Source organism: Myodes glareolus, chromosome 13, assembly GCF_982192425.1.
Source record: "Myodes glareolus chromosome 13, mMyoGla1.1, whole genome shotgun sequence".
NCBI lineage: Eukaryota > Metazoa > Chordata > Mammalia > Rodentia > Cricetidae > Myodes > Myodes glareolus.
This window is the reverse complement of record NC_142038.1, coordinates 63,477,924-63,502,068: the sequence shown is the minus strand read 5'-3', so window position 1 is coordinate 63,502,068 and position 24,145 is coordinate 63,477,924. Positions and strand designations below refer to the sequence as shown.

General features: G+C 44.9%; 1 protein-coding gene and 1 long non-coding RNA gene across 5 annotated transcripts in view; one reads left to right on the top strand and one right to left on the bottom strand.

The window, feature by feature from the left end:
- Positions 1–310: 310 nt before the first annotated feature.
- On the bottom strand, positions 311–3,883 carry LOC125405859 (uncharacterized). 3 transcript variants are annotated; one of them, XR_015005427.2, is made up of 3 exons: positions 3,088–3,883; positions 2,237–2,283; positions 311–1,327 (listed from the first exon to the last, which is right to left on the bottom strand). It is a non-coding gene; the product is annotated as an uncharacterized LOC125405859 (long non-coding RNA). The 3 variants fall into 3 exon arrangements; XR_015005426.2 differs by having other exon boundaries at positions 2,237–3,883; XR_007233700.3 differs by lacking the exon at positions 2,237–2,283.
- Positions 3,884–3,992: 109 nt separating this feature from the next.
- Positions 3,993–24,145, top strand: part of Mapre2 (microtubule associated protein RP/EB family member 2) — a 140,305-nt gene continuing 120,152 nt past the window's right edge. The window contains exon 1 of one of the 2 annotated variants that reach the window (XM_085700060.2): positions 3,993–4,063. Coding sequence is in view for 1 of the 2 variants with exons in the window: in XM_048442631.3 (XP_048298588.3) it covers positions 5,536–5,583 (48 nt within the window). In the remaining variant the exon portion in view is untranslated. Of the gene's footprint in view, positions 4,064–5,452; positions 5,584–24,145 lie in introns of those variants that run through there. The other variant, XM_048442631.3, reaches the window with a different exon arrangement.

Below are 24,145 nucleotides of genomic sequence, written 5' to 3'. Positions count from 1 at the left end.
ATTTTACAGCAGGCCTTAGTGTTTATCTCTTAAATAGATGAAGTATGGGAAAATACAGGTGGCAGATTTAGCTAATACAGTTTTAGTCCTTTAGCAAAACCCCCAAGGTTTTCTGAAAAGCATTATATTTTCCTCATTTGTGAATGCATTTTTTACTTGAAAGGCTGTAATGCAATGTTCCCATGAACATGACCAGAGAATTCTTGGTCAAAGGCACAGTTCAGACAATCATGTGGATTGCCTGGGATGATTTTATCCTGATGACCTTCCCTCATTTTTTGTTGTTTTAAGATTTCATTCTTTACATACACACATTCATCCAAGTCTTTATTTTTTTAATCTTTTGTTTAAAAAAGTTATTGTGTATACAATAGTCTCTCTGCGTGTATGCCTACAGGCCAGAAGAGGGCACAAGATCTCATTGCAGATGGTTATGAGCCACCATATGGTTGCTGGGAATTGAACTCAGGACCTTTGGAAGAGCAGGCAATGCTCTTAACCGCTGAGCCATCTCTCCAGCCCCCCAAGTTTTTTTTAAAAAAATACCATAAGTGTCATCAAAATCAGAAAGTTGTCTTGTGTTGTTGTAGCCTTACACATTCAAGGCGGGTATGCTACCTGGGGAGCAGCCAGGACAGTACATTGCAGATGTGTCTGGATTGTCAAGGCCTGGAGTGGACTGACCTGACCTGGAGTGGACTGACAAGTGTTTCTCTTGATAATGCTGTATGACAACAGCACATTAGTGCCCCACTCCCCCCAATAAAATGCCCCACAGTACTGCAGTCACCCAACTGGTAATTCTGCAAACCTCCTGCTAAAGCTAAACTCTTTTTAGTGTGATTTTATCCCCAACTTCCTCTAAATGGATCCCTGTGGGTGATATCATCCACAGTCACAAACTCTCTGCTTTCCTCTTTCTGTTGAGTGCACACTTCTTAAAGTCTGAACTTAACATAACTTCTTTTAAACAATGAAACTGGAAAAACTTTGGGTCACCTGTGAGTGAAGGCACGCAGGTTCGTGTGCATTTCTTTCTGCTCCCTTTTCTGCTGGGTGCTCAGGGAGCTGTCCAAGGATGAAGCAGGCTAGAAAGACAATCATCTAGGCCAGCTTCCCTGGAGTCTGTCCGTGTGTCAGCCACTGAGAGTTTGGTAGCATTTGTTACAGAGGCATAGTTTGCCCTATCGTGAGGGACACAGTCTCTCCCCAGTCGTGTTCCCACGGATCATCCTCTGGGCGACAGCTCACAGCCGCTCACGTTGCTCCGACACCAGTAAGTCACATTCACAGACGAGCTGATGACAGTCACGGTTGAAGACAAAGTCTGGAGGAAATATCAAGGAAGAGCAGCAGGACAATGGCTGAGATGAATCACACTGTGTGCTCCCCACCGCCACTGGGTCCCTAGGTCGCTAGTGCGGGGCTGCCCAATGCAGACCATCATCTTGATCAAACATGGAGAAGTTATCGGTTTTATGAGAAGAAAGACTTTAATTTAGATCACACCAAAGGCTATTGGGAAATTCAGTGGAGATGCATAATAAATATTTGTGATCTGTGAATTCGAGGCCAGTCTGGTCCACATAGTGAGTTCTAGGACAGCTGGGCTACGCAGAGAGATCCTGTCTCAAAAACACCAATCCACCTCCATCCCCCAGCAAACAGAATAGTAATAGCAGCATAAATTTAAATCAAAGTTATTACAGGTGTGATCTGAGAGGTAGTACAGTAACAGAATGCGTGCCTGACACCTAAGAAGTCCCAGATTCAAACCTCAGGACCACGGCCAGAGTTTATTTATCATAACAGAATAACAGAACCTAAAGACTTCAGTGCTTAAGCCACAACTGACACCCTTCCCCCATTTTTTTTTCTGACACAGGATTTCTCTGTGTAGTCCTGGCTGTCCTGGAACTCACTCTGTAGACAGAGACTTGGGAAGATGTGAAGGATGTAGCTATGGATTCAGAAGTGATCTCCACACACTTAACAACTAAACTAAAACATGAATTAAATTTTGAAGCAGTTGGTAGAGAGGGGAAGAATTAATCTTAGAAACACCTATATTTGGGGCAGAAAGGAGGGCAAGCAAGGAATGGGGAGTATAATGACACCCCATTCATCTGAGAGCTAAGAATACCAGGCCTTCATTAATAAAGCCATTTACATTTAGATTTCAAGTTTTTTAATGAAGAGGGGAAATGTACAGCTCCTTAACAACCCATTTGCTCACTCCAATATTAAAATAGATTACCCATCCAGCAGGCAGCTGGGCATTATCTGTAATAAAAAGCAAAATGAATTTTTAATTCAGTGTCTGAGAACCAATTCATCACGATTTAAAATAGAAAATGAACTTTTTTAAACAAATGATTTGCTCTGCACTGTGACCAATTCTCATTTATGACACACATCTGCACACCTGCATGTCTGTGTACTGTGGGAATGCCCTCTGTCTGTGGGGTGACTGCCTTACTCCTATATTATCCTGCACCAGACTCCTTCTTCAAGCATGCTTGGACTTCACATCTGCTGTGACTCAGCAGCTAGTTAGCTCACACTTCCTAAGCGCTGGTGTGTTGGGCACTATGCGGGCCCTGGTTTATCCCTCCGGACCTGCAATGAGCTGGGTGTTTATGCTGTGCTGGTTAATATCATCAAACTGACGGGATCTAAAATCACCTAGGAGACAAATCTCAGAGCACAGTTTGTGAGATTGGATTAACCCAGGTAGGAAGACCCATCCTAAACATAGGGAGCACCAAACCATAGGCTGTGGTTTCAGAATGAATAAAAAGGAGAAAGCAAGCTGCCTCACACTCCTGCAGCCACTTCTTCCCTGCCATGATGGAAAATAGACACCCTCCCTCCCCTGAAGTGCATTTGCTGGCCTTTTCTCATAGCAACACGAAGAATAATAAACACCAGTCCCATCTTACAGAGAGTCAGGCAGCCAAAAAGAGCTAGCCAGTGTCAAAGAGTATGCTCTAAGCCTTGTCTTTAACGTGTGTTCCTCAAACTAGCACATCACTTAGGAGTTTGCCAGACACAGAGACTCTTCAGCTCAAGGCTGGATCCACTCACATTCGAATTTGTTCTAAGAAAATCCCCCAGCGAATCCTTCTGAACGAGTGCCGTGCTGAGGTCAACCCCTATAAGGATTTTTAGTGACAGCTGGAGGAGAGGCATTCTTCTCCTTAGTTAGCAGGGAGAGTGGGGGCATCAAGATGAGGCTGACCCTGTTCTCCAGGGACTAAAGGAAGGAGTCCCACAGCAATTTGTTTCCGATGCAGACACTGGAGAGTATTGGAAACAGCGGGGGTGGGACCACTTCCAAGAACAGCAGATACTGAGCCTGATCTTGAGGCCCTAACATTTTTTTAGTTCGTTTCATTAAAAACGGCTGCTGTTCCAGAAGGACACGTGCCCACACCAATCATCTTCCGGAGTGAACTTCCCCAGTCCGGAACCTATTTTCCAACTTGAACCCAAACATCAACAGAAACAAAAGGTAGGTTTGGAACCTTCATACAGTGCACAGTTAATAAATCGTTAATAGCGCTATCCGGCTATGAGGTGCTTCTTTTAATTAATATTCATGGAAAAAACTAGGTTGTCCCTCCCTATCCAGAAGTTCCTAGGAGTGAGTGCAAATAGTTTCGGGGTGCCATGAAGAGTCCAGGTGCAGGTACTTCATTCAGGGTGGAACATCACCTTTGGATTCTCGGCAAGCTTCGCCCTTCTGCTCCCAGCTGGCTGCAGCCATCGGCTTTCTCCATTTCTTCCCCAACCCCCACACTTTCCCCTCTGTCACCAGTTCAGCCTGTCTGACCCAGAGTTCCTCTGCGAATCGCCTCGAACCTGAGGGTCCCTTCTACTGCTGGGGTCTCCACCTGCACCCGGAGAAGAGGCGGCGCCCGGGGGCTCTCTCAAGTGGACGCTGACGGTGGCAGACGGCGAGTCACGTGAGTCTGTGGAGGCGGAGCGTGGCAGGCTGAGGGGGTGGAGAAACAAAGCCCCCAGCTGTCAGCAGAGGAAGGAGGCGACAACGCCGGAGCAGGTGAGTCAAGTATGTTCAAAGCTGTACAGCCCTGGCGCACCCGGACACCCTTTGCCCTGGGTCGGTCCCTCCCAGGCCCGGGATTGGCCGCGCCTCCCCCACCCACGCCCGGGTCTGCGATCTGCAGATCTAGGAGCAAGAGGATCGCGGGGTCTCCGAGCGCATCAAGAAGTTATCCAGCCAGGGTTGTGCACGCAGCCGCGTTCTTACGGGTCGCCCCTCTTCTTTTGTGGGGGGAACTAAAGCGGTATACCCCAAGAAAGGGAAGGGAGTCAGAGCTGCCACGCTGGCAGACACAAAGTGCACTGGCCGAAGAGTGACGGCTGGGGCCGGCCACCTAGGAGAGGGGGATTTGTAGGTGCGCGCCCTCGGAGCTCGGCCCCTCCTGCTGGAGCACTGGGACGCGGGGGCTGAGAGCCCTCGGAGCTCCTAAAAGCTGCGCACTTTGGGGCAGACCAATAAGTGTACCGCGCGCACCCAGTCTGGAGTACATTCCGGGATCCCCAAGCTCTGCTGCTGCCCCTGGTGCGTCCTGTCCGGGGACAAGGGTCGCACGGCTGGGAACGATCACTCGTGGATCCGGGACTCGGGAATCAGATGGGTGTGTGGCAAGAAAAACGGGTTGCTAGTCTGAGCCTGAGAGGTTCTCCAGGGAGCACCGGGCGGGGCAGGGGGTGCTACTTGAAGACCACCACTCTGGTTTAGAGGGGCATTCTTCAGTCTCTCTTCCAAGTGCCCCGCCTAAGCCAAAGTGCTACCACAAAGGCCCAGAAAGCTGGGTGGGTTTAAAAAGACACCACCCCACCCCACCCCGCGCGCGCGTCTCTGAACCTGAGCCTTAGGCAACGCGGACTTCCGACCAGAAAGAGCAAAAGGGTCTGGTCACCACTTAAGTCACTTTGCCAAGCCAGTGTCAAAGGAGCAGCTGCAGCCTCGGAGGAGTGGAGCTGCGGCCATTGGGCCAGGAGCCTTTGTCTTAACCTCCAGTCCCCCTTCTGCTAGCCCTCGTTGGGTCAGTGGCGCGCTGAGTAGTTAATATTCCTAACATTAATTGTCCTTTCACCTCAACACCAGACAGCCCTGCTGTCCCTCCTTCCACCCCCTACCCCCTCAGCGGGTGTTCATTACTTGCTCAGGTCCAATCCTTTCCTGGGGAAAAAAAAAAAAAAAGTAAATAAAGTAGTCCAGACCCACAGGGCAATAAGATGACCGCCAAAAGCACTACAGAGGGGTCAACGCAAAAAATCAAGGGTTAATTAAGTAAATGCCCACACCCGCGCGTGCCTCCAAGCAAGGAGTGGAGGAGTCGCAAGAACTTTCTGGATTAGCTTAAGTATCTGCCCCGCGGCCGCGGCGCAAGGCGGAGGCTCTGCCCTAGCTCAGGTACAAGGGAAGTCCAGTCTTGAGTGAGTTCTGAGCAGGACCGGCTTCTGAACTGAGAGGACAGCAGGGGTGCGACTTGGCGGAACCGGATGGACGCTAGGATGAAACAGATCAGAGATCAAAGGGGGATCAGAAAGGTAATGTGGGGTGCTTCTCTAGGACACCGGGCAAAGTGGAGGCGGTGGTGGGGAAGTGCTCGTCCAGGCAGGTAACTCCTGGCTTTGCTGTCACGTTTGTCTCCCATGCTAACACATCAGTTAGGAAAGTGTCATGTGTCATTGATTTCTGAAACAGGATGGTCTTTAGGTAAGCTTCCTTTGCGCGGGCTCCGATCGCGAAACTTGGCTTCATCATGGACTCACCTGTGGAGATTTGGGGAGTCCTGATATCTACTTCCCGTCCTAAACCATTTAAGTCAGATTGTTGGTGGGGAGGGGGCAAAAACTCGGGTATTAAACAAAACTTCCAGATGATTCCACTGGATAGCAGATCGAGAACCACTTCGATAATAGCAACGTGGTTGTGTTACGAGATATCACTTTAACTACTTGAGTGGGCGAGACAGAGAGAGAGAGAGAGAGAGAGAGAGAGAGAGAGAGAGAATACTGAAACTGGGGTGCCAGTGACTCACACCATACGGCAAATGATTGTCATCTGGAGGCCTGAAAAATTGTGGCATCTCTTTACAACAATCTTTTCCCCTTCCCTGCCTGGGGTCTGGTTATTGCTGGATGTTTTGAAGTTCGCTGTCCATGCCTAGTGTGTGCATTGTTGTTAAGGGAAACGGAGAGAAACTTTCATTCTGGCCATGACATACATGGAGCAGGCAGCAGGGAAACCCAGCAGAAATAAACTGTGAGCAGCTGGGTGAGTCAGCAGACTGCACTCCAATGCCCGCCCTGTGAATGGGAAGTAATTATGGCTTGTTATTGACACACACACACACACACACACACACGCCACTCCTCTGAAAGCACATCTTAATATCTGATCAGGACGTTTGCTTGCCAGAACCTCTGCCCCGTCTACCTGCTTTGAATAATACTAGCTGCTGTTAGCAGGGAAACCAAAGCCAGCTAGACAGCTTGTCCTTTGTGGAAGGAATATTTCAAAAGGCTTCTGGGAAAGTGTAAAGTAGTTTGGGTTATCTCGGTTATAAAAAAGAGAGGAGGGCCGGGCAGGGGTGGCGCACGCCTTTAATCCCAGCACACACGAGGCAAAGGCAAGCAGATCTCTGTGACTGTGAGTCCAACCTGGTCTACAGAGCAAGTTCCAGCCAGGGCTACATACAGAAACCCTGTCTTGAAAAACAAAACAACACAACAACGACAACCAAAGAAGGAGGGAATTTGTAGTATTATGCTTTTAATTTTTTAAAAAGGCCATATGCTATTTGATGAAGTCAATGAGCTGTTTAAAGAGAAATTAGGTGCTATTTCATTTGAAATTCTGTTTGCTATTGATCAAAACTCTGTGTGTGTGTGTGTGTGTGTGTGTGTGTGTGTGTGTACTGCCTGAGTACACCTATGCACACTGGGGATGGAACCTAGAGTCTTGTGTGCCAGGCAAGTGTTCTTCTGCCAAGCTGCATGCATCCTGAGCTCACGGGTGTTTAACTTAAAGAGATCAGACTCCAAGTCAAAAAAGACAAGTTCCACACTTCTCTCTCATACGCAAACCTTAGGCTTTAATTTTTATGTGTGTGTGTATATATGGAGGGCAGAGACATGAAACTAGAAAGGTGAACATGAGAGAAAGAACATCTTAAGAGGGGAAGGGAAAAGTGTAGTAGACTACATGGGACGTGAAGACAAGAGGACTTCGTGGGAGGGGGAAGTGTAGAAGATGCTACAGGAGGGGCAGGAGGAAGATGGGATCGAGGACCAAAAAAAAGTATTATGAAAATACCATAATAAAACCCATTATTTTGTAAACTAAAGAAAAACCATATGCTAATTTTTTAAAAGATGACAAAAAAATAACAGTCTTAAACCAGGTTCACATCTATAATCCCAGCACTCTGAAGGCTGAGGCAGGCGGATTGCCATGGAGTTTGAGACAAGCCTAGGTTTTCCAGCAAGGACCTGTCTATGAACAAAGAAGAACTAGCACCCGAAGGGTGACTCGCGGATGTTTTACTAAAATATATTGACTTCCCTCTTTTTTGTTGCTCTTAACTTTCCTTTCCTTGCTGCCATTGTGCCCCTTACGTCACCGTCATTACGCCATTGACCAAATGCTTCCTTTCCCTCTCCTCGGTTTTCAGGGGCCCAGCCTTGCCTGGCACTCCGCAGGCACTCGGCACGGTCAGATGGTGCCCTCCACCCGAACCTGGGTCACAGTGCCTGTGTGTACACCGCTTGGGACTGTGTTTTCTCGTTTAGGACGACAGGCCTTCCAGTGCGGTCACAGTGCTCTTTGTCTGAGAAATCGGCACATTTGTTCTCGAGACGATCAGAACGTGAAGGGCAGCAACACCTCCTAAGTGCATTCAGCTTCATCAGTTTCCAAGATGCATAATCTCGATATGGAGGAGCCAAGAGTCTCTTGTGGCTCTGAAATGCTACCAAATGAATAATATGGGTCATATTAGCTAATATGTTCCATAAGCTCCCTTAAGTACCAGTGTGCTTTGGGCATAGCTAATAATTGTTATAACATTGGAATCACACTCGTGGATCAAAGAATTATTTTACAGAAGTTCACCCTCTTAGAAAAAGAGCATGTCCAACTGTGAGTGCCTTAAGGAATTCATTAATCGAAGAGTCAGTTCAGAATTGGTTAATAGTTAACCTGCTTTTATTCTCGTCTGCCTACTGATTGTAAAATAGAACGTGAATGTAGCTTAGTGGGAAAGCACTGCTTAGCATATTCAAGGACCTGGGTTCAGTGACCAACACACACACACATACACACACACACACACACACACACACACACACATATATACACACACACAAGAACAAATGCATTTCAGTATATTTAAAAGTAGGGATTCCTATTTATTTTGACAGGTACTATGCCAAGTAAATAAAGGCTTATAGGATTTTCCCAAAGCTGATATGATGCAAATAGATCCATTCTTATTTTCTGAAATTTTTACTATCTTTTGGGGAGCTATAAGAAATTGAGGGGTTGAAGTGCTTAAGGATCTATGCAGAAGATGGGGTGGAAAGATTCCAAGAGCCAGAGGTGGTGTACCTACTAAAGGAAGCAGCATTTTCCAAACACAACTGGGTAGACGCCCAGATGAACTCAGAGACTGACAGCACCGACATCTCCCGCACTGGCTCACGCCAGACCAAAGTCCCAGCACAGAGAAGAGGAAGTGGGCACAAAGTCTGACCCCTAGCTGAAAAGCTGTTTGAAAGTGATAACTGCTGGGAGAGGAATAACTCCATTTTCTTCAAGTGACACTGGGGATATCAATCGTATCCCCGGGCAGTCTGCGTGCGCATGCGCAGGAGTAGTTGTCCAGCAGAAAAGGGACTCAGGCTTTCGGCCATTTTGCTCTTTTGCTGGCTTTGTTTTTTGGTTTTGTTTTGTTTGGTTTTTGACAGGGTTTCTCTGTGTAGTCCTGGCTGTCCCGAGACTCACTCTGTAGAATAGACTGGCCTCAAACTCATCGAGAGCCACCTGCCTCTGCCCTCAAGTACTAGGATTATAGGCGTGGCTCCACCATCACCCGGCTGGTTTTTTTGTCTGATGTTTGTTTTGTTTTGTTTTGTTTTGTTTTGTTTTGTTTTGTTTTGTTTTGTTTTGTTTTGAAAGAGAGAGATAACAAGAAGTTGGATGGGTGAGGAATGGGGAATCTAGGAGGAGATGGGAATGAAAATGATAAAAAAATATACTGTTAATGTTAAAAATAAAAAGTTTTCAAAACATAAATTCAATTTTCTAAAAAGAAAAAGGCCCACATAATTACTGTTAGCCGACTCTATGCCCTGGCATAAAGATTGAAGTGAACTTAAATTCACGGCTTCACTTCATTCAGGGACCCACAGTCCGTGGCCCACCATCTGTTCTTATAAGATTAATCTTTTCAGCTTCTCATAGCTAAAAGACACCTAAAGAAAAGTGTTTAGAGACCTTTGAAAATATTGTGAAACTCAAAATGTTGGATCCAAAATAAAGTTTCATTGGACTGCCTCTTACCTGTTTGTTCACGTGTTCCCAGTGGCATCTGTCCAGCTCTGCCACAGTGGGAGTTGTGTGAAGGGTGTGTCATCCACACGGCCTAACGGGAGAACATTGCAGACAGACTGGAGTTTACAGTATCTCTGTTCACTCCAGTCTAAATGAGCGCTTGTTCATCAGATCCTTGCAGCTTAATTCTTTCCTTCTGATGAGGCAGACCAAACCTACTAAACCTAGGTCAGATAATCACTAAAGATAGAAGAGAGTGTATTTTCATATTTTTGTATGTATATTTATGTTGCAAGAATGGCATATTCCTGAATAATGTGGACTTCGTTAATACAGTTAAACACGGAAATTCTAACCCTAAATAAGCCTGAACATACAATATTAACCTGCTGTTGTTCCTAGAGTTCTAGAAGAATGTAAAACCATGTCCCCTGTCCCCTTGTGATGTCACGCTTTAGCCCTTTAGTCCTGGGGACTGCCCTTTCTCACCGTGAAGTCTTGGCTGACCTAGAACTTGCTCTACAGACACAGTTTCTGCCTCCCAGTGCTGAGATTCCAGACATGCCCTACCGTACCTGTCTTCTGTGGTGTGTGTATGCTTATTGTTTCATCATGGCAGGGCATAATTTTTGAGATTTGTTCAGCTATGGACAATTTTCACCATTACTTTATATACTTGAAGTGTGGTGGGAAGCTTGGGGAAATAACACTGCTTTTCTGAAGTCAACAGTAAACATAGAAAATAATATCTGCATAATGTTCCTAATGCTGCTGAGGTTGACATTACGTTACATCATGCCAGGAACAATTGCTTGAGGCTTCAAATTCAACAATAGATAAGATAGTGTGATCCAGGAATTCATACCAGCCCTCTACCAGGGCTGGACCAATTACTTCTGATTAGGACTCTAGAAGACTTATTGAAAAGTGTAACTTCATTGATAGGAATTTGTCTCCACGCCTTATTGTGCTTCCTGACATGAGACTTCCTTCAGTTAGGGGACTTCCTCCTTTGGATGACTTGTCATTGTCACAGGTGAAGAATTTGCAAATGAGTTTCACTTCAAATAGAGCTATCATATGGTTAACTGGAGTCCTCTCTATTCCTTCCAGATCTGTCCACCTGCGATTTAGGAAACAGAGTGTCCCCTTCTTTGTTAAGTGTTAGTGTAAAATTTGGGGTGACATGAGTCAAGTCATTTCTAAAAACAAAACAAAATGCTAAATTCATTTACCCCATCTAGAGTCGTTGACAGTAATGATTGTATTCAGAGCAGCCGTACCCATTGGCCCTCCTGAAGTAAATGAGGAGCTGCCCTTCAGTGAGATCCCCAGGTGGTCCTTTAGAGACAGTAACCCTGTAGAACTGGGCTCTGAGAAGCACTTCCTAGCCCCCTAACCATTGTCTCCTCACAATGATCCAGACCCACTCATCCCAAGAGTGTAAGGCCTGTATTGTAACGCCCTTCACGAATCATTTGAAGGTCATGATAGTCTCTGCTATGCACTCTGGCGCATCCGTGGGACTTGACAGGCAAGAGTTCAAAGTCCATTGGTAGGCCAATATTCCTTTAACTAAAATATCAATGCCTGTTAAATCCCAGGATGTTTGAGGAATCAGACTTTAGGCTGATGTGAATGCTTTCAGGTGACAGGCTTGAGTAGGGGTTATAGGAAGAATATATACATAAAGGTGGTACAACAGAAGAGAAAGAACACTTTCCAGGCTTGAGCATCTAGGGACTGGAAAAGGTACACAGTAAATGCCTGAGAGATGCAAGACTGCTTCCTTCTTGAATCATAATATACAGCTTTTCCCCTATTTAAAAAACCTATTCATAAACCAGGCAGAGGTGGCACACGCTTTAATCCAGGCACTCAGGAGACAGAGACAGGCAGATCTCTGAGTTCAAGGCCAGCCTAGTCTGTAGAGCAAGTTCCAGGACAGCCAGGGATACACAGAGAAACCCTGTTTCGGAAAAAGCAAAGCAAAGCCCTACACATTTTCTACCTTTAGAATCCCAGACTGTGACTTCCTTCCTGTGTTCTGCCTCTCATCTGTGGCAGAGAGCCTCACCCTGGGGATTTCTCTCTTTCCTCCTAGGCTGTCAAAAGTGCTTTTACAGTGATGCTTCCACATAGACAGTGAAGATGCTAACCAGCAGAGCTGGAGAAACGCAGCAGTTAGGACCATTTCATTTGCTGCTCTTACAGAGGACCCACATTTGGTTCCCAGGCTCACAACCGCCTAGAACTTCAGTCAAGTTACCCAAGCTTTACTCCAGCCTCTACAGATGCTTGCATGCATGTGGTACACTAACTCACAAAAGCCCCCATACACACGTGTATCAGCTTCACAAAAAATACTAAGCAACAAAAGATCACTACGTAACTTGGCTTTTTGCTGTAGGATGAGTGTTGTGTGGACTTAGAAACACAGAGTTTGAAAGACCGGGGGGGGGGGGATGGATCAGCCCTTAGCCCCTTTTGAGTAGCAAGGGGCCAGCTTTGGAATCAAGTTGTGTTCACAAACAAGAACCATCTGTTGGATAGAGCTATTGTCCATCTTATTTGAAAGGAACCCGGGCCTCCTGGTACTACTTAGCAACATCCCTCACAATCAACCACACAGACTAAGCGGAGTGTAATTATATTCGAGGAGCCGTGGCCATTTTTTTCCTTCTTGGAGTCTATTGCTGTCCATGTCTCACTAGGGCCACCAGCCGCTGCCCATTTGTGCATCTGAGTCCAGTTCACCACCATTGGGAAAGAGAGCATTCTTTGTGTCCTCAACTTTGTCTTCTCAGAGCGTGTGGTGACACTCTTCAGGGTAATTTGTTCAGGCCTGGGACCTTGGGTGGAGTTGGGAAGAGTCACCTTGCCATCTTTCAAGTGTGCCATGTTGGGCAATCAGATGCAGGTGAGCCAGCAGCTTGGGCAGAACAATGATTGTGTTCTATACCCGGAACCAACATGCTGAGCTCACCTGAATTATATTTTCCCATGGGGTTAAGTGCCCATCCCAAGAGAAAGAAATGTTTAACTGACCACTTTGCGGGTGGCGGTATTGTTTTGGAGCTTGCTATTGGACTCTGAAGCCTCTGTGGATGTTTCCATTTTTATTTTTTACACTTTTTAGGTTTCTTTGTAAACCCATAGAGTTAAGGTTTCTTTTTAGACCTAATAACGTTGGGTTTGCCTCTAAGTTGTTGTTACCCTGATAATAATTTTCCTGCCTTTGCTTGAGAGACTTTGTACCTTCATTTCTCTGAAAACTATGTTTGTTGATCATAAGTGGAGGTACTAGAGATTTTAAAATATTGAATATCGAATATTGAAGAGTGGGAAAATTAGGGAAATGGCAGCCAAAGGGGCAAAGGAGTCTTCTACTAAAATGTCCTAAACCAATCAGGAGTCAGAATCATAAATGATCATCCCTAGCTCCCCCTCTTTGTTCAAAATACAACTCTAAACAATGATCTTGGTTAAATGCTTACTCGAGTCAGACACGAGACATTCTATCTGTTTGTCTCAGTCATGGTGAGGCAGTTTGCACGTGTGGTCCTGTAGCATGAGGGGGCCGGCTTGTTGGAGTTTCCATCCCGCCCGGTACCCCACAACCGGCATGCCCCAAAGAGAAAATCAATCACGTAGAGATCCCCACAACCGGCAACTCCCAAGGAAAATCACACACAAGACTCCATAAGATTATAAAGCTGATTGGCCCATTAGGTCAGGCTACTTATTAGTTCTTATGAGATATATTACCCCATTATCCTTATCTATGTTAGCCATATGGCTTGGTACCTTTTTCAGCTGGGCAAGTTACATGCTGCCTCTTCGGTGGTCCGCGCAGGAGTGGCGGAGGGAGCTTCTGCTTCCAGAATACTCCCAGTCTCTTTTCTCCACCTCTACTTCCTGTCTGGCTTTCCTGCCTATACTGCCTGCCTGGCCAATCAGCGTTTTATTAAAATATGATTGACAGAATACAGATAATTCTCCCGCACCATGGTCCGGAGACCTGGTTCTTGCTCTTCTGTGCGTCAAGTTGCAGCTCCAGACAGCCCAGGCACTGTGGTGGGCTCCAGCTGGAGGCGTGGGAGCAACATGCCTTTGTCGCTCCTCTGTCCACAAAGCATCTCTGTGCTCCACACGGTGGTTAGTAATTCATTTTTATAATACAATATAATGAGTAAGGTATTCTTTCCTTTGATGAATTCATAATTTATTTTCCAAGCATGAGAAAAACATGTAGTTTTAATAATCTGCTAGTGTATTGAATTATTTAGTTATACTGGAATAGGCGCAGTAGCAATAAATTTAACTATCCAGTAATGTTATATATGTAGACTGCCATGTCAGGTCCTGAAAACCCTAAAGTAGTGGGATTTCTGGCAGAGCTTATACACTGGTGTTAACATCATCCACTCATAGCCAGATGTAGCGACATGCACCTTAACCCCAGGTATTTGGGAAGTTGAGGGAATATGGTTCCAAGTCAGTCTGGGCTTCATAGTAAGTTCCAAGCCAACATGATTTCCACTGTTATAAAATATTAATCAACAATAATGCAAAAAGTCTTCTCTGAAACCTCCCAGCTCTTCACACATTGATGCCCATGCAATGGTTTCCATTGAATGGTTACCCTTAGGTCCTCCTTCATCATTCAGCTGGGCCTAGAATAAAGACACCATCAGCATTATCTCACTGAAGCCCGGGGGAGATAGGGAAAATCAGAACTAGTGACCAGGTCTAACACTGTGCTGTGTTCCCTTCATCCCTGAAGATACAGAGACGGCCAGAGAGGTTGTGTCTCATTGCCTCCTGTTACTGCTTGCTTCCCAGACGCTAACATGTCCCCTCTTAAGGCACCAGAGCATACAGGGACAAGAAGAAACTTTAAACATAGGAGTAAACCAAGCTTGGAGAAGCATTTCCTTTAGACTAGTAAAAAGGAAGTTTCATCTTTTGAAAGCTGGAATTGGGTTGTCCTTAGTTTATAGATGCCCCACATCAGTAGTGTGACCAGAGGGATAAATGGTTGCATTTTCTGTGGTCCAGAGACCTGAAAGTTCATGTCTAGTGGAGCTTAGCAAGGACATACGATGAGCCATCCTTCCCTTCCCAGGGCCACCTTGCTGCGCTCTGACAACTGTCGGGGCACTTTGCTACTTCTGCTGGGCCCAATCAGAGCTGGTGCTGTTGTGCCTGTCTTAATGACCAGCGGAATCAGAGTGTTCAGCAGGATCTCAGGGCCAGCACACAGCTCTGAGTCACACACCTTGCATTGTTCGTGGAAGAATGAAAGTGTTGGGGAGCTGCAGACAACTTAGCAGACTATCTCCTACTTCCTCCTTGTCTTCTAGATAAAAACATCCGTGGAAACACTTAAAAGTTGCCATATCTTTGCATTTTTAGTTCCTATCTTGGTTTTGTGGGTGCTTGGTAAGCCATCTTAGATTCTCCCTAGCTCCCGTGCACCTTGAGAAAAGTCAGTAAGGGTCCTCCTGTCCCAGGAATTGATTAGGGTTCCTTCTATTAAAGCTATGTCTTTAAGATCTCTTAAGATCGAGTGTTCTGGAGTCAGAGGTATAGCTTAGATCCCCTAGCAAGCAGAAAACTCTAGGTTCAATGTCCCCTAAAGGAAAAAATTTTAAAGAAATTCTCTTAATCTGTTCAAGTTATTGGAATTCCCTCAAGTTGATTCTTTTTATTACTTCTGACTCTGCAACATTCTGATCCAGTGAAGAGAGAGACAGACAGAGAAAGAGAAAGAGAAGCCAGAAGACAACCTCAGCTGTCCTTTCTCTGGGGATGTCCATCTTGTTTGTTGCTGTTGATTTGGTGGGAAGTAGGGTTGTTTGTTTGTTTGAAACAAGGTCTCTCTTGGTGGTCTAGAGCCTAAGCCAGCAGGCCTGGGGGATGTGCCTGTCTCTACTCCTTCAGAGCCAGCATTGCAGGCATGCAGCAGCACACCGGCTTTTTATGTGAGTTCTGCAGCTGGACCTCAGGTCTTCATGCTTGTGCGGCAGGCAAGCACTGTACCAACTGAGTTATCACCCAGCATGTCAACTGTTTAATAATGGCCATAAAGTTGTCTTTTCCACTTCTGTAGTCATTTATGGTTGCTAAGGAATTTTTATATACGGCAGCACAGCGATTCTTTATGTGGACACTTTATAGACCACTATAAACACAAGAGCCCAGAGTTTAGATGGCATGCCCAAAGTCACATAATTGGAGAAATGTTGAGCCCAGGGATCTTTACTGCAGTTCCGATGCTTCTCTCAGGCAGGTTTTCAAATCTCAGGGTGTCCTCGGAAGTTCTGTTAATCCATGAAGATACTGAACTAAAGCCGTGACCCAGCCTAAAAAGATCTCATGTTTCTCTCAGAAAGATGGGTAATGTTTTAAAATTGAGGAGACCATAAACAAGGGGGCCCCTTGACATTCTGGAATTCATAGGCACTTCTCTGTTTCAAATTCCCAGTGCATCAAGAGAGGGCATGATTGATTAGCTGTTCCAGATGTGGCTGAAGCACAGGCCATGTCAGAAGGCATTTGGAATCAGAGGCTTTGGGGGAAGGGTGGTGGGTCAAGTCTAGCATTCCAGGTAGCTCTGTGGACAACCTCGGCACAACTGGTTTAGAAACAACAAGGTGAAGGAGTTGAGGTTTTACTTGTTTTCTTCTGACAGATCAGCAAGTCACCTGACCATGCTCCCGTATCTCACACACTGGATATCTGTGTGGTGGTTTAAAGATGCCATTGTCCACACAAATAAATGTAAAAGAAACGACTCAGCTCTGAGTGCTTGCCTCACAAGCTTTAGGAGGAGAGTTTGGATCCTCTGCACCCTCATTAGGAAAAACAAAAAAACAAAAAAAACAGAGCCAGGTGGTGTTGGCACACCCTTTTAGTCCCAGCACTTGAGAGGCAAAGGCAGGCAGATCTCTATGATTTTGAGGCCAGCCTGGTCTACAGAGCAAGTTCCTGGACGGCGAAGACTACACAATAAAAACCTGTCTCAAAAAACCAAACAACAGCAAAACAGGCACATGCCTTTAAGCCTAGCACTGGGAAGGCAGAGATAGAGGCACAGGGCCCGGAGCCTATTGGCTAGCTAGGGTAGATAAATTAGTTCAGTGATAAGCCTTGTCTTAAGAATAAATAAATAAGGTGAAACATTGAAGACACCCATGTCAGTCTCTGGCCTCTAAGAAAAATAACAGCTATTTCATTGAAGGTACTCATATAATAAGATCCAGAGCTATCTTTTCTGGTCAGCAAAGGGGAAAGCACAGAAGTGTATTATAATCAATCTCGGTGCATTTGCAGAGTAATTAGCTAATTGAGTCTGTGTCACCTTAGACAGAAGAGAACTTTCCCTAAGGATCTGGGATGCTGGACAGATCCATTATCCTGAAGGATTAGGGATGTGAAGGACAGGGAAAGAGGCAGGAAGCTAGATGCCCCAAGGATGGACTTTCCGTCTTAATGTCTTTTCTTTCTCGGTCCGTTGTAAGGTCTCGGCTATGAATGACTGCATTTGAATCAGGATCGACTGAGTGAATGGGCCATCTGGCTGAGTATGTTAGGTTGCCATAGTAGCAGGTTTGGGAAAGAGTCTTGAGAGAGGTCATGTGCCTCGCAATTCAAGGGGTGGTCCTCAGAGCAGCAGCACCAGCGTCCCCTGGAAACTCTTAAAAGGCGGGGAGAATGCTGGGCTCCCACCCCCACCCATTGCTACTGAGTCACAGTCTGCAGTTTTTCAAGAGCCAAGCAAGTCACAGTCTGAAAAACACTGCCTTAGCTGAAACTGAGGCGCAAGATGCTCACTTTCAGAGTGAAGAACACAACACTCAGTCTCTGCACACTAGTCGAGATAATAGCAGCGATGAGTGTTTCCTGTTAGTGTGTCGCTCTCCCTGTTAGCAGTGCACTCACAGCCCTGGATTATGACTATTAAGTGTTTGTCGCCTAACTCATCTGCATGTCTGCTGGCACTATACACATCTCCTTCATCTAGCACAGCGCCTGGCTGCCCAGACCAACAAACGTGGGCTTGGGCCCCGTCCTGCCACAGCCTCAATCCACACACCTATGAGACATGGAGACGCATGCCCCTCCTGGGGTTTGGAAGGGAAAGAACTGATCCGTGTGCTAACATGGCACATGGTACACACTGGCTGTTCGTGAGCGGCACTGATTCATACGTGACTGTCAAACAAATAACATTTTAAAAAAGGGAACCTAGTGTGCAGGTCTTTTTGTTTTGGTTTGGTTTTGGTTTTGGTTTTCAAGTCAGGGGTTCTCTGTGTAATCCTGGCTGTCCTAGAACTCTCTCTGTAGACCAGGCTGGCCTTGAACTCAGAGATCCACCTGCCTCTGCCTCCTGAGTGCTGGATTAAAGGTGTGCGCCACCACCTTTCAAGGTGTTTTTTTATTCTGCAAGTAGGTAGTAATTTATTTTGTCTTAATACCTTGAAACTAATTGGAAGGGTTGATGTTTTTATTTTTACATTTTCATACATCACTGTACTGATTTCCACAGCACCGTATTAATAAAAGCATTTCATAAAGTGTGCAGTGTGTGCTGAGATGTCCCCCTGGTCCCTGCCTTGCCTCTGTGAGCCCTCCTTTCTGTTGTCCACTTCCCATGATGTTCCGCCAGACAGCTTCACTTCTATACCATTCATAAAATTTTCCTTGCAGATGAGATTTTTAATTTTTTATTAGATTTATTTATGGATTTATTTTTTTTTAATGCTGATATTGGGAGGCAGAGTCAGGAGAATTCCTGGGGTTCGTTGGTAGGCTATCTTAGCCTACTCAGTGAAGTCCAAGCTAAAAGGAGACCCCATCTCAAGAAATAAGAGAGATGGTTCTGGAGATATGACAATATTTCACGTTGACCTCTAGGTTCAGTATACATATGAACATACAGACACATGTGCCCACAGGTGAGCATATACACGCAGGCAAATATTTTCCCACTGGACGTTTTGGTTGGATTTCCTCTGTAAAACCCCTTCTCCCTCAAGTGTGACTGGAGCGTCACCTCTGGCACATCCTAGACTATTTCCTAGTTAGATGGAGCTCAGGACATCTTCCACTCAAGGGGTCGAGTTACGGATACAACTCCCAAACTTTCGGCAGTAGGTTCCTCTACGAGGAAAAGTCCACAGCAGAGGCACCAAGAGCAACCCAGGGCTCTTCACAGAGGCTCAGGCAGGAAACTCGCGTCCAGAGGCTATGCCAAGATTTCCAAGGTCCATTCACTAGCACATTTTACACACTTTGTTGAAAATAGTAAGAAAAAAAATGAGAGTTTTACAAGATTTTCCCAAAGCACAATGCAAAAGGGGAAGGCCATTAGTGTTTTAAGGGAGATTATGGCACCTCGAACACCAGTGTCCTGACATCTGTTGACCTGACAGAGCCTGTGGAGTGTTGCCCTGTAACACCTTTAGCATGCTGCTCTCCTAGCGGGCCAAGAGAACAACAGGCAACAAAGACGGGACACATGGAAAACATGTCTTTAGTTCCGGCCATGCCCCAAACACTGTGTTATAAGCTGTGATATCAGACATGAAGCTGAAGCCCTCAGGGCAGTTTTCCTGCTTTGCTATATTTTGGTATCAATCACACAAAGAACAAGGGCTATTCTATACCTACCATGTTTCCAATGTCAGATGATTAAAGATAGATAAAAGGTTTGGTTTCAATGGTGCAATTATAGAAAGCATTTTGTGGGGTTACAGTGCAGGCAACATTTCTCATGGATGCAGTTCACATTTCTCATGGATGCAGTTCACATTTCTCATGGATGAAGTTCACATTTCTCATGGATGCAGTTTGCCTGGTCTTTCTTAAAGGATTTTTCTTTCACAGCATTACTCTTTAAAAAACAAATTCTAAAATAGAAAGGGAAATCTTAAAAATTATTTTTGTCCTGGTTCATGTGGGAAGCAACAGATGGATCAATGCGGATTCTAGGAAGAGCATTATGCTGTGCTTGAAGGAGAAGAAGCCAACTTTGTAGCTATCATTTGGGATTGTCCTTTCAGTGTATGGAAACCAAATCATGCAACCCTGAGACGTTTATACCACCATTACCACCCTCAGTATTTACCGCCCAAATCCCTTTATCATAGAGTAATTTTTTTAAAGTCCTTAAATACATAGCACGGATCATTTGGTAATTTGTCTTTCTTAAGGAGAATGAGTCATACCAGACTTAATATCCAAGATCCTGTGGAACCTGACCTCCTTTGCCAGCACATACCCTCCCCCACTGGTGTTTGGTTTCTCTGGTGCGTGCTGAGCCCTGTGATTCCCGGCAGTGAGCCCCTGGCGGCTCTAGGCTTCCCCTAGAGAGGCCACAATTCCAGCCCAAGACCACTAATTGATGTGGTGCTTGCTGGAAGTTGGTATCAAGCAAGATCAGTCTCAGGATTAATAGCATGTGCCTCTCTGCTAATGTTTATAAGATGTCCTGTTCCTAGAAAGCTGTGGACCTCCCGCATGATAGACTATGATCTACAGCTGGAGCCCTTCAGCATCTCAGAGAGGAGGAGGGAGTTTAGAAGTCGGATACAGTTCATTCTGAAGACCCGGGACAGCCAAGTCAAACCCTGAGCGGAAACCCAGACTCAGGACCCAGCTGTGCCACCTTCTTGAAAAAACCAGGAGCAGCTGGGGAGACCTGATGCTGTCTCTAAGAAGGGAATGGTTTGATCTTGTGTAGATTGGAAGCTATATTGCCCAGGTACAAAGCAATAAAAGAACAATAAATTAGCCAATGGCATGCATGATTAGAAATACTTTTACATCCATGTTTCTATCCTGATATATCTCTTATGTTCCTGAGGTTTTATGGCCAGGCATAAAGACAGCAGTCATTTGGGCTCAGGGGAGGGAAAATCTTCCTAAGTAAAACAGATATTCTGCTGGCATATCTTGGATATGAGATGCTAGAATTCTGAGTTTGTTGAAAAAAGGATTAGAAACTTCTAGAGGGTATACTATGAAAGTAGAGAATAGGCTTGGTTCGATCCTGCTTATTTCTCAAGAGTTCTCAGGTGCTCAGTATCACGGAAGACCGAAAGTCTGTGTGATCTGATAAAATGAGAGTCATGTTGTGTCCAGTTTAGAAACACACCACCTGCTTTGTCCACAAAATCCAACAGAGAGTGAAATTCTATTCCTATGCAGCTAGATGTGAAATTCAGGAATTCCTGCTTGGTGTGAACGTCAGAAAATTTCGATCCATTAAGTTGCATGAAGTATCAAACTGATGTGTAGAACTCACTGGTAGCGCTCACTGTGTGGATTTGTATTGATGTTTCCACTTTCAGTTAAGACTCGCACAGGTGAGAGGCTGGACGGCTGGCTCAGAAGTTAAGAGCACTTGCTGCTCTTGCAGAGGACCTAAGTCAGGTTCCCAGCATCCTCATAGTGGCCCACTACTCTCTGTAACTCCAGTTCCAGGAGATCCAACACCTTTCTCTGATCTTCATGGGAACCAGACAGTCATGTGCTACACAAACACACACCTAGGCGAAACACTCAAGCATAAAATAAAAGAAAATAATAAAATAAAAAGTTAGAAAGGTAAATGTAGGCAGAAATGGGATTACACCAGAGAAAACTTTAAATTATTCTATCAAGGAAATGCTGGGAAGGTTCATCCGGGCGGCTTTTCTGAAAAGCTGGGCCTTTTTATGCTGAGTCTCACAAATGTCACACAAGCCATCCAGTCTGACTCTCTGCCCTCATGACGTATATTATTGCTAGCTTTCATTGCCGCTAGCTTATTCTCGTACTTGTGTCTTATTTAATCTTCAGCTGCTTGCTACCCAGTGGTACCGAGTATCATTTCTCGTGCTTCGTTTGCTCCCTGCCCTCCTTCCTCAGTTAAGTGTTCCTTCTTATTTCTTGCCCATTTCCGATTGTTTTTTGCTTGCTGTTGAGACATAGACAAAATGTCTCTCCTGGTTCATGCTTTGCGTTTATATCTACTTCACATGAGCAAACGTCTTTTTTTAAAAAAAATGGACTAATTTATCCATTTTCTTTTGGACTGTAAGTTTGACATCAAGATCAAGACTCTTGGCTAGGCCCTGGATCCTGGATCTCCTGTTTGCTTATGACTCTTTTTCCCAGCTCTTTCTAAGATATATCAAAGGACTAGCTTTTAAAAAAAGGATTTATTTGTATCGTATATGTATGTGTGTTTTGCCTGCGTGTATGTATGTGCTGTGTGTCTGCAGAGACCAGAAGAGGGTGCTGGATCTCCTAGCTTTACCATGTGGCTGCTTGGGTCCTCAGCAAAAGCAGCCAATGCTCTTAAGCATTGAGTCATCTCCCAAACCCCACAGGATTGGCTTTTAGGATTCAAGACATGAGAAGTGGAGTGAGAAGATGGTAAATAAAGTCGGTAAGGTACAGTCCCCTGCTAGCTATATATCTGACTGATTGCCCCACTCCTCTGAGTCTCCATTTTGTTTATAATAAGATGGCTTTATCTAATGAAATTAAATTAGACAAAAATCTGTGTACTGTGTAGCACATACAGGGCTCCAAAGATGACCTCACGACTCTCTAAGCTGATCTGACTCAGCTGCTAAGCAATTAACAACTGGCTGTTCTGAATAAATAGAGAAAGGTCACTTGTGTACAGATGAGGCAGAATCTTCTAAGGGCTAGTCGTCTGGTTTGTAGACACACTTGTGCTCCTGCCTCCAAGCTTGGTAGCCAGCCTCTTGGTTGGTAACTACTGGGGACTAGTTAAATAAAGAAGAAAAATGAAAATTTAATTCCGATTCAGTTAAGATTTCTGAAAAATTGGAAGACTTTAGAATGGGAGTCAATATTGGTAAGAGCTGAGTTTTGTAATCTGAATTTTAGTTTACTAAACTAGTATTAAATTAAAGAAACATATGAAATACCATCATAGAAGTAAATTCTGTTATAAAATAAAAAACAAATAAGGACATTCATTCTATCTGTTCAATATAAAATTATATATATATATTATACATATAATATATATATATATAATTATAGTGAGTTTACCTGAATTCTATTCTCAAAATCATTAATGTGAAATATTCAAACTTCCAGCACAAAATTCATTGTGCTTCGTATACACCTTGGGCATGTAGACCCAAGGTCATTTTATATATTTTAAATGGTCGTCTGATGTGGGATTCCCCTCTGTATGCTGTGAATACCATTGGTTAATAAAGAAACTGCTTTAGGCCTATAACAGGGCAGAACAGTGCTAGGCGGGGAGAAACTAAACTGAAACTGAACTGAGAGAAAGAAGGCATAGTCAGTGAGAAGCCATGGAGCTGCCTCCAGAGACAGACATGCTGGAACCTTGCTGGTAGGCCACGAGCCTCATGGTAAAATATAAAATAGCAGAAATGGGTTGATTTAAGAGATAAGAGTGAGCTAGAAATATCTACATAAGCTAATAGGCAAGCAGTGTTGTAAATAATACAGTTTCTGTGTGATTATTTCGGGACTGAGCAGCTGGGAACAAACAAGCAGCCTCCTCCAACAGCTGTTGGCATGAAACCGTGCAAGGATGTTTAGGTTTTGAAGACTTTGGGGTTTCTGACCCCTAGACTGGGGGATGCGCCCTTGTGTAACCTTAACAACTGAGCTATCACCAAGTTTTTATTCATTCAACATTTTCATTCTTTTCTTCACTACCCTTACATAAACTGTAAAAATTTGCCCATGCCCCCTTTTAAAAATCAACAGTAGCACCTTAAGAGCCTCATCCCAGATGAATCTCACTGTGTTAGATTTGCTGTATATGTGTTATTTTGTGCATGGTTGGTTCTAAATAAGGACCCAAAGCAGAGCCAGGCAGTGATGGTGCACACATTTGTTCCCAGCTCTTGAGAGGCAGGCAGATCTGAGTTCAAGGCCACTCTGGTCTATAGAGTGAGTTCCAAGACAGCCTGGGCTACACAGAAAAACCCTGTCTCGTGGCCGAGGGGAGGGGAGAGAGACCAAAATCATTCCTGAGTTGGTCATAGACAGAAAACATAACAGATGAATCTTCAGGGAGAGAATCCAGGTGGAAGGTGGGAGGGGTCATCTCTCACTTGTTGCTGAGGATGATGGGAAAAATGGGTAAGCCATGCACACATGCATGGCGGGTCACTTAGTAGTATTTAGTGGGACCATTAGCAGTCTCCCCTATAGCCTCCGCCGTGGGCCTCGAAGCCAGGACCTCCCACATCTCTTGGACTCCAGAATCGGGTCTATTCCTCATCGACTATATGGTTTAGCATGATAGTATTTTGGAGGGAATAGTGAACTCTTAGAAAGCAGATAAATTTCTGTTGTGTGTATTTTTTTCAAGTCTAGCTTGGCATTGTTTATAATGTTTATGTTGTCCAAATTAGCCAGAAATGTTTTTAGCTAAGCCCATATTGATACTAGACTTAAAATAGTCAAGTTTGAGCAAGTCCAGACTGCAACTGATGTTGGCACATGACACCCCAGTAGAGGCCCTGCTTCTGAGTTATC